Genomic DNA, 10,964 nt, shown 5'->3' with positions numbered 1-10,964 from the left:
CCCCCGCACGCCTCCTGCTGTACGTTTACACTTGGTTGCCTTGGAGATGGTCAGGCAGACAGGGCTAGTAGCAATGGGTTTCAATGGCAGCAGGGTGTTTGTTGCCTGACACATTAAGACTAAGTGGGACCTGGAATATTTATGTTATGCCAACATTGTTTTTCAGTATCATTAGTGTGGAGTGAACTTGTTGGAGCAAGACTTTATATATCTTGTCTTTGCACTTGTAAACATGCCTGATATCTAAAGGAACAAACATCTTTTTTTCAGATATTTGCAAAGTGCACCCACTACTCTACTGAAACTATATGAACAACATGATGTCTGAGGAATCATTTTACTCATTCATGATATGCCAACATCATCGCTTAGATTAAACCTACAGGGGATCTTGAACAGAACATGTAAAAAACATAATCAGTCATGGTTCATACTTGCATGGTTCATAGGCAGCAAACTGATAGTATACCTTCAGTAATATTACACTTACTCCCAGATGGTCACTTGATGAGGTTATTGAACAGCTCCTCATATACAAAATGACATTAAAAATAACTCCAAACTCGATCTTAAATGGAAGAAACCATCCCCATACTGACCTCTGTGGCTTAAAAGATGCAAGTCTGTTGAAGTTCAACACATCACTGCTAGGCAGAGGTGTAGCACCAAATTCTGGGCCCTATGCATAAGCAGTCTCTGCAGGGCCCCTGCCCTTACTAAATTTTACGCCTTAAAGGGATGAGAGGGGCCTCAGGGAGTTTTTTATACAAAGTCCAGTCTTTCCAACACAGTCTCACTTAGAAGTCGTCGATTCTGGCCCTTGGGCAGTGACTTGTGGTGTCGGACACCATCGGAAAAAGCCATCTTTTAACGTCGGCATGATATGCGGCCGGTCACCGGTATTTTTTTATGGCAGTCTGTGGCATCAGGTGGAAACGTGGCAGGACAAGAACGAAAGTTAAGGTGGTGAAAGTCCAGGTGGGGCGGGTAGGAGGGATGGTGGATGGGTCCAACAAACATCGACTTTCACCTGGGAGAGTGGTGTTTGTGTCCCATAACATTATGAAGCCAAACTCTGCTCGTTTTTCCTAAATCCACCAACATGCTTTTGTTGCCTAAACCCAAGCGTGTGCGTTAGTTGTTGAAGGAAAAACAACGGCAATCTGCGGTGTTGTACCGACGTAGTGTGTCTATTTTGAAAGAGACTGTATGTAAATGGTAGTACATTTCCTGTGACAACAGAAGTGTATTTTGAAAGAAGACAATGCATGTAACAGAAACAACTTGACATGGCATCCCAGAACATCAACAACCTATGCACCCAGGGTACCTTTCACGTTGTATCTGGATGTGGAAAGTCCATGACCAAATGTTGATATGTGAGAAATGTATGATTGAGAATGTATTGGTCTTTCAACTGATTTATTCAGCCGATTTTGATTAAGTTATGGTACTTACTTACTTAGGAAGACAAAATTGCAAACAAAACCAAACTTTTTGTTCTAGGGATTTTTTTAGCCCCTAGATTGTGTGATCGGTCAGACCTGATTGTAGATAATAATCTTGTTCTTCACTACTTTGACACAGCTCCTCATACAGTTTCCCATTCCATCTCCTGTGTTTGAGTCCCAGTCCTCTTACTAACCTGCCTTTTTGTCCCAGTTCTTTTACGTCAGAGCTAACCAACTTTTCTTCCTTGACCCTGCGTCAGTTTTCACTTTCCTTTGTGCCCTTCTTAAATACTTTAAACATGCTCCTGACATTTTGTTTGAAGACTCCTTGTAAGAGAAGTGGTTTACTTATCTCTCTGCTTCATCTTCTCTTCAACCTTTCCGCAATCTGCCTCAGAACACATCTTGGTTTGAAATGGGAGTTTTTCAGCGTAGAATTTGTTGTGGGCTGCCTTTCATATTTTCTCCATCCATTCCACCCTCTGTTCAACAGCAATAATTTTTTCTCTAGGTTTCTTCTTCATGCCATCCTCTTGGTTGCGCCTTACTAAAGTCCTCCTTCTTGCCCTGGTTGTTTCTTCCATAGCATGTTTCTATTTTGTCCTGACTGGACCACAGGATGGGGACAATGTGCTTGGTCTTTCTCAAGTCTTGCCGCTTCTGAATGAATAAGGTTGAATTGTTTTCCAGAGTTCCTTTGAACTCTAAAAGGTCTTGATAGAGGTTGGGATGCCCGCAGTCACTCTCTCTAAAGCCAGCACTGTGTCAACTTCAGCCTCTAGCAGGGCCTATTCAATCAGTTCTGTGGTAGTTCTGGAAGCCTGTCTTGTAAATGTAGTATTTCTTATGGAAGCTCCTCGTGGTCCCTATGAGTCTGACATGCTGAGAGCCTGTGGAGATGGTTTATACATTGCTTTTACTAATAATAATTTGCTAATTCATTATCAAAATTCTGTGCATTAATCTACGTAATATATGGGGTTTATCATTCCAAGAAAGCTTCTCTGGTCCTTGTTTGCCTTTGACTTCTGCCCCAATTTCATGTTGTAATTATCCTACCTGAAAATATTGTTGAGGACAGATAGTGTGATATTTTTTCTGGACCCTTCAGGACATATTTAGTGGCACAGCCTGATCTAAGTCATCCTCAGTTTCTTTCAGTTGCTGCTTTTTCTCTTGTCTAATTTTGTGAAGTCAACCACTGATTGCTTTTTGCCTCTGTGTCATCCTCTTTTCAGTTCTTCTTTTTATTGATATGACCCTCCTGACTCTCTGTCAGTGGGAGATGATTTGACAGGCTGACTTTTCCATTCAGCCATTGCATTTTCTGAGTTTTTGTTGTCTGGGAGCTTCTTCTGTTGCTCTGATGTAACACCTTGAAGCCACACAAAGTTGTTTGGCAGAGAACAACATAAACAATAATGGTTTAGCTAAAACTCCAATCCCTACAAACCCACGCAGATGAGTCATGTTTAGCCCTTTTCATACAGATGAATGTGACCTTTCACACAAAGCCAACTGCAGCAAAAAAAGACACAATTTTAAAAGCACTTCAGTTGCTCCAAAAACTTTCCAACAAGACTGGTCTTTGAAGTTAATGCTGAAAAGTGTATTTATTATACATTTCTGCATAATATATGAATTATGATATACAAAGTAGACGTGCATTTGTGTGTAAAAATAGTAATAATCCACAGAAACTGAAGCAAAATAAAGTTCTTGCCACATGCAATTAAGTTTTTTTAATTTTTTGAAACCTTTTCAGCCCAACGCATTACAAACTACAAACGTACTCAAACCTGCATAACTTTATTTTAGAATTTTAGTTGACATCCCATGTTTCATTTCATGTTTCATGCAGAGTAAACATCACAACATTTCAACATAAAGGTGGAACAAGCTGATAAGCAATATGCAGTATATGTGACTGTGTCAGACAGACAGTAAAGGTGAATTTTCAATGTTACACATTCTTAAAACTTATGAGGAAATGCAGGAGAGAAATTGGATTTCACAGTGGATTCAAAATAAAACAACACAGCACTACACCGTGCACTCACCAGAGTATGAGAATACTTGCAGTGCAGATCCAAATATAAACAGCTGGTTTGCTTCAGTGAAGTAAGGTATTGATATGTTTTCCCTCCCATCATAAGCACAATGGGTTATATGGGTAGACTGCACAGGAAGCATTTTGTTTTTATTCATTTCTGCCAACGCTTGAATGGTTAAAGATTTTCAGTGTTAGCTACATTAAAAAACACACATCTTTTAACTCTCCTGTGTTATTTCATTAAAAAGAAGGAAACTCAGACTGAGAAACTATCTAAAGCATAAAATAATTGAATAGTTTGAAAAAGTCTTTGGCTCTCATGATCTGCTAAAGACAAGTGTCATCCATCCTCAAATAGAAGGATGTTTCAAAATCAGCCCCAGTGAGCTATTAGCTGGCCAAGATCTACCATATGGGCAATCTGGGCACATGCAAAGCGGCCCCTCAGCATAAAAGGGCCCTCCATGATGAGAGGTAAAAATGTATACATTTTTTTTATGTTGAGCTCCACACAATTATGACACAAATCTTGACCCACTTTTTTTTTTCAAGAAAATTTAAGGGTATCACCACCTAAATTATGAATTCCAACATGTTATTTCCATGGCCTTGGAAAGTTCAATCAATACTTGAGAAGTAAGTCTCAAGCTTGTGATGTCATAGGGTAAAAAACCTGAAACTGCTCCTGAGATATTAAATAGCAGACCGATTTTATGGACCCACAGCATTTTTGTTTTCTTTTCTCTACCCAAATGATCTTTGTTCTACTGTACTGTTCTCAGTTCTGAAACAAAAAATGCATTAATGTACTCAAAACATTCCCCTGGGTGCTTTCAGTGTCATAGAACATTTTTTACCATTCATTGTCTGCAGCACAGCTCCAGACATTATAACCCCATGACGCCACAAATTTGAGTTTTAGTACTTTTTGGATATAGAAGAGCATTGTTCACATTACATTTACTAATGTTTTTGGACTGTTTAGACCATGTCTGAATTTTAAAAATGGGCATAGTTCTCCTTTGGTCTAATGATTACTTGTTTTTGTTTAAGTTTTATTTTATTGTCTGTTTTCATGGCATTTGGCCACTTTTAGGTAATTGGAGGAACATTTTAAGCCAAAAACAAGAAGAAACAGCTGCAAGTGTTAATGAAAAAACTCATAAACGGACGCTGTAACACTCCAAATGGCCACTAGGTGACGGTATTGGACAACTCTGAATCCAATCCCGACCCAGCGCACAAATCCACACTGCACCTGTCTCCAGATCCACACCACAGGTGGACTTTATTTACTCTTCCACATTTCCACTATCACATATGATGCATACTGAGCTCTTGACTTTCATTATTTGCAGACTCATGAAAAAGTGTTTCTGAAAAGTTGTTTGTTGAGTTGTAGAATCGTTTGTGTTTTCCTATGAGGCATAATGACTACACGTTTTTTTTAATCTTATATAGTAACTCCAACATTTCTGAAAGGAATGTACAGCCTCTATAATCTGTGTCCGTGGTATCTCTTTATAAAAGTGGCATACTTGTACTCTATTCCAGATTGTGTCACAACAGGTCCCACTCATTGCTTTTATTTGTTTGTTTTAATAATGTATGAATTATTTTTGTCATAGGCTGCCTTGGCCGCGGGTATGCGTCCGATTAACCAATGGAAAAGTACCATTAGGAGTTCTGTGCCTCCTCCCTCACCCAAATCACCCCCACCTCCCCTCCCCGCGCTGCTATGTTTGGGTCTGTCCCGTGTCCCCGCCGCTCACCCACAGTCCTGTCCTCGCAGAGAGAAGCAGTGAACCCTCACACTGTCTCCCCGCTCCACCGGTCCCAGGCTGGTGCGTCCCGTTGCGCACAGCACAGTTTCCACTCTGCACACTTCACAAGCGCTCCGGATTTCTCCAAATCTTCAGGACGGTTGGTGGGAACGATAGCTTCACCTGTGCGAGCCAATATGTTTCATGTGTGGATGAGAGAGTTTCGGTGACAGGAAGACTCGAGGGAGTTCAGGCACAGCCAGTCAGCGGATCGTTTTGATAGCGACAGGATGGGATCGCAGACCGGGGCAGCTCTGCAGAAACAGACGCTCCTGTGGTTCATCGTAGGTGAGTCTCTCACACTGTGGCTGTATTTATGTGTGTGAAGATATGCAAAGGTGTTAAACCTAAACTATGACCTCTGTTTGTGAAATATGAGGCAAATAATCAGAAACAGATCCCTCAAATCAGTTTGAAACAATTCAGTTGGGACACTTACTGTGTGCATGGAGGATTATAAGATGTGTAAAGGACTTCAATCACTCTCATTCACTTTCAGAGCCAAAGAGAGGAAAATCCCTACAATTTAAATATTTCTATCTCAACCAGTTATGTAAATTTTGGGTTTGTTGGATGTCCCATACACTGACAAAAGCAATATTGTGCCAAGGGCTCAATGTGCTCAGTAATCATATTCAAATGACCTTTTCTAATTGTTTTCCTCATTTATACCATAAAATACTTTATTATCTCTCTCCCTCTTATTATACTAATTACCTAACCTGTGGGTTATTTTATTATAACAAATTTATTTAAGGATTAATAGTGGTGCCTGTCACAGTGTGTGATGAAATATAAACTACATAATCTCTGTTTAAACTAGAGCACAGCAGTGCAGCTGGAAGTGATGGATTTTTCGAGTGGAGGTGGCTACAGTCAAAGGAAAGTGTGAGGGAGACCTGCACATATTGGCACACTTCCTTACTTTTCTCCAAAATCTATAAATATATATGACATGGAGAGAAAGCTGAAAGTTTTTGGTCCTTAATCTCTGCAGTCAAGACAGGAATTTGTACAGCTGTGTAGCTGCACTCAGTGGAAACATTGTTTAGAAAATACTTGATTATATATGTACATTTTTATTCAGAGTTGGGGGTTGTGAAATGTGAAGATAAACCATCTGATTTGCAGATTTATGATTGTAGAAAATACATGAAATAACAGTACACCCACTCATGACATCACTAACTTTACAAAGTCAACTTCTTTTTTTTTTTTAAATATATTATATATTTTGTTCAGACTGAAGGTAACCACCTTCTCCTCTGTTGTGAAGCACAGTTCAGAGGCTATTCTGAAAACACATTTTATCTGGAAAAATACAACAGAGATGAAAATCTGCTTAAATATGCATTAGTTCTCACCTTGTAGTTTTGTCTCTTCAGTGGACAGGACAAGATGGCATTAAAGTGCCTCCTATTATAGCTGTAATAAAGTGCTCTGACATTAAACCAGATCCTGCAGAGTTCACTGTATTTAAGTAAATCAGTTTGATAGGTGGGTGAAGGCTGCTCTAAATGTTACATTCTCTCATTGAGGTGTAGGTCATTTCTTTTAACGCGTTGCAGCATTTGTGCAAGCGTGCAATTTTATCAGGTTATTATCAGGTCATGCTTACCATTAAGATGTTTAATTCAATGAATCCATTAATTCTTATGAGATGTAGGATGCTCAGTTGGAGGGGTTGTGAAAAAGACAACTATACTTGTGGAGCAGCAGCTTCTGTCATTCATTCTAGAAAACAACAACAATAGGGAAAAAAAGATATAAATATGCAAAAGTAAATATATCCATCTATTGGCAGTTGTCAACACTGACCTGTTGGTTGGCGATGTGTGATCCAAGAGTGGCTCCTTCTTAAAGGAATACTTTACCCTCAAAGTAATCGTCTGTACAAAAGTTAGTCATGCCATGTTACATTGAATTTTTGAAGAAAACTTTGTTTTTCTTGCATGTCTCTGTGGAAAACAACAAACATATTCATTTATGATTGATTGGTAACCGCATTTAACGACAGAGCTATGACAACACAGTCATTTAAAAACTCTCACACAACTCGCACAGTGTAATCCAAGTGTCATTTATCCAGTCCTGCTCTCAGACCTTCCCAGACACATGCATTTTGACTAAAATATTACTATGTAAAACTGAATTTAAAGTGAAACTTATCTAATCATCAAATCCAGACTCCAATATTAAGGTTTTTCTTTATTTCTAACTTTTCTAAGCTAGCTCATTGGACTATAGTTAGGTCTGGTGTTTGGAACCACTTTGGTTTCGCTGTGAATTATGTGGCTGATGGCGAGAGTGGTTGCCTAAAAAAACCTTAATGTGACATCTCCTACATGAAAGTAGGTTAAATAAGTGGGAATACCTCCAAACATGTCAACTTATTTACACCGACTTCAACCCAGTGTGTCAACTGGTGGAAAACAAGAAGCAACACAAGCTACAAGCTACACGCTTACATTATTCCCGCAGCATTTAGGCAGTTATTCCTAAGTGACTCAACCACGGAAAAAGGAATAGCCGCAGTGATTGGTAACGTTACATTTATAACTGAAAATATGAAAAAAGCTCGCACACTGCAGGGCTCCTGTTTAGTGAGATTTATTTCACCTAGTAGTGACGACGTCTCGAGCCACCGCTCTTCATCATCATTGATCTGATGAAGTGCGATGGCTCGAAATGTCGTCACTACTAGGTGAAATAAATCTTGCTAGATAGAAGCCCTGCAGAGTGCGAGCTTTTTTCATATTTTCAGTTTCAGACATTTTTGGCTCAGCACCTGCACAATTATGTTTGTGGATGTGTGTGCTTTTTCATTGCTTTAACGTTACATTTATAGCCACAGGTAAGAGACCCAACTCTGTAGTGAAAAGAACAGGCTTTATAAACATGCTTAATATACAGTAGAAGCCCAAGTTATGATGATCGTTTATTGATATATATATATGATGATGGTTTATTGTCAATCTGAATCTGAATCTGAATATTCTACCCATTAATATGTTTATATAAGTGTATAATCGCTATAAAATAAAATTCGTTTGGTTTTCGTAGCCTTATAATTATGCTTTTATATATATATATAGCAAGGGCCTTGCTTTAGAGAGATCGCCATCTTGCGCCGCCATGTATGTACGGCAGCCCGAGTGGACAATCCAGCCAGCCAGAGAATGCGTTTCGCGTGTATAAATGAACTAACGAAGACAGTGGAAGGAAGGAAGAAGGAGGAGGAAACAGCAGAGAGTGTTAGTAGTTCGTTGATAGAGAGTAGTGAAAAGTTTTTTTAGTTATAAAGTTTGCGAATGGACCACACTTACCACGCAACAGGAGAGAACGAACCCGAACCGTCATCTACGAGGAAAAGAAGACGCAGCTTCACTCCTTGTGATGCACTCTCTGCGGCGCTTTTCCTCCTGATGATATATCTCCCCAACGATGGTAGCAGTAGCACCGAATCCCATTCTGTGCATTCAGCCTCTCTTCTCGCCCGCTCAGCATCAAACACATAGAGTTCCTCATCTGTATGCTCCGGCTCAAACAGGTATGGCTCTGGGTCTGTGTCCGCTACAAGAAACTCTTCAAAATTGCGTTCAAAGTCGTCCATTGCAGCTGCTATTGTCCGGAGATATTGCTAGGCTAAATAAACAGCTGAGCTCTGTTTACAGGCTACGCTGTCAGTCAGTGTGCGGGCTGGAGACTGGAGACTGGAGCAGAGAGGGGAGGGGGTCCCCACTCGGTATGGTAAACGAGTATGTGTGTATGGAGTGTGTCTGTTACGCTAGAAGAGTCAGAGTTTGGGACAGAGTCTTTTACCCCCTGGAGTGTTACCAGAGTTTCTGGAGTGCTCAAATAAACTGGCCTTTTTCCCAAACGTTCCTCTGGTCTCCTGCTCGTGAGGGATTCATTACAATATCGTAACATGGTTTAGATTTCTAAATAAACATTCACCTCATCGCTAGATAGACCTACTCCTGAAAAACTTGTGCGCAAGGCTTTTTGTCCCTACGAGGCCACCGTCATTTACCCGACGGGAGGGGTGAGCGAGTGAGCCCTGCAATCTAGAATTTGACCACTGATGTCACTGTTTTCAACCCATTTTACACACTGGCCCTTTAATTTATTTTTTTTTTGAAAACAAGGATTTTTTTTCTCTCATTTCAGAAACATTGCTTCTTTTGTTTGTATTTGTTTATAACTACAATACTACATTTTATATTTTATAAGGAGCTGCTTTTGTTTTATATGCTGCTAAGAAAAAGGAGACCCCAGAAGATGGGTCTCAGGTATAGCTCCATCATGGTTCAAAGTTTAAAAAAAAAAAAAAGGTCATACTTAATTATGTTAGTTTAAATAAATTAAAAATGTTAAAAATATCAAGGACATTTTCTCTGGCATTCATACTTTTTTACAACCCAGTCTCACTCTGAAGACATCGAAATCAGAATGGCACTTGTGCAGTGACTTGCGGCGTCAGACACCGACAAACAAAGCCATTCTTTAACATCAGCATGATACACAGCAGGTTGCCGTTATAGCTTAACAGCACTCGGCGGTGTCAGGGAGAAACTAGGCGGGACAAGAGTGAAAGGTGGCAAAAGTCCAAGTGGGGCACACAGGAGTGGTGGTGGATGCGTCCAAAAAACATCAACTTTCACCTGGAAGAGTGGTGTTCGTTTTCTGTAAGATTAGAAAGCCAAACCCCTGTTCTGTTTTCCTAAACCCAACCATTGTTTTGTTTTTGCCTAAACCCAACCACTTGCATTAGTTGAAGGGAAAAAAAAACATCAGTTCGCAGCGTTGTACTGACCTAGTGCATTTACTTTGAAAGAGACTGCATGTTAACAGTAAATTTTCTGTAAAAATGGAAGTGTATTTTGAGAGACCAACGCACCTGGGGTACCTTGCATGTTGTATCCGGACGTGGAAAGTCCATGACCAAACGCCGATATGTGACGAGGTCGGAGTGAGAATGTGTTGTGTTTTACTATATCGAGAACATACTGAGCCATGACACCACCGTTTCATATCATGAATTTTGTGAACCATTACACCCCTAGAAACTACAAATATTTTAACAAACTTTTGAAATCAGCAAAATTATATTTAATTTCCACCTGTGGTACACTGGATCCACAAATGAGCAAGATGTAATGAGAGTCTGACTGAGCGCTAGACATGGATTTTCCTGAAATTATTCAATTTCCTTCATTATGGATTGCCACTAATACAAAATGTATGATAAGACCACTCATGCCTTATTCTGTCTCTTCCTCTGCTGCGCACACACATCTACCCACAGCACATACAATTTTAAACTCCTGAAGACATTTGGTTGACTTGGGATCATTTCCCAACCTCTAACACCACTGCTAACCACTAAATGTTCTACCTTTGGCTGAACTGTAATGTGAATCTCTTCCCTGAACCCCAAACTAAGTATTTGACATTGTGGAGTTCCACAAAAATGTACTCAGTGTCCTTGCTTTCAGTTGTTTTGTAGTTACACCTTTTATAGACTTCTTAGTGGTTATGGAATAAGAAAATGAACACACTAGAAATACACCAAATCACAGTATGCGCACGCGCACACCGTGACGTTCTTTGACAAAGGTGTTCAGGCAAGTTTCC

General features: G+C 39.9%; 1 protein-coding gene across 1 annotated transcript in view; it reads left to right on the top strand.

Annotated features, from left to right (window-relative positions):
• The first annotated feature begins 5,261 nt into the window (after window positions 1-5,261).
• The window catches only part of ramp1 (receptor activity modifying protein 1), a 92,654-nt gene continuing 86,951 nt past the window's right edge, over window positions 5,262-10,964 (top strand). Inside the window, exon 1 of the mRNA XM_033614131.2 lies at window positions 5,262-5,615. Within this exon, the coding sequence (XP_033470022.1) occupies window positions 5,558-5,615 (58 nt within the window). The 5' untranslated portion in view covers window positions 5,262-5,557. The remainder of the gene's footprint in view (window positions 5,616-10,964) is intronic.

The sequence above is a fragment of the Epinephelus lanceolatus genome, chromosome 14 (assembly GCF_041903045.1).
Source record: "Epinephelus lanceolatus isolate andai-2023 chromosome 14, ASM4190304v1, whole genome shotgun sequence".
Taxonomy (NCBI): Eukaryota; Metazoa; Chordata; class Actinopteri; order Perciformes; family Serranidae; genus Epinephelus; species Epinephelus lanceolatus.
Note: the sequence above shows the minus strand (reverse complement) of the source record. Positions and strands in the feature narration are given on the sequence as shown.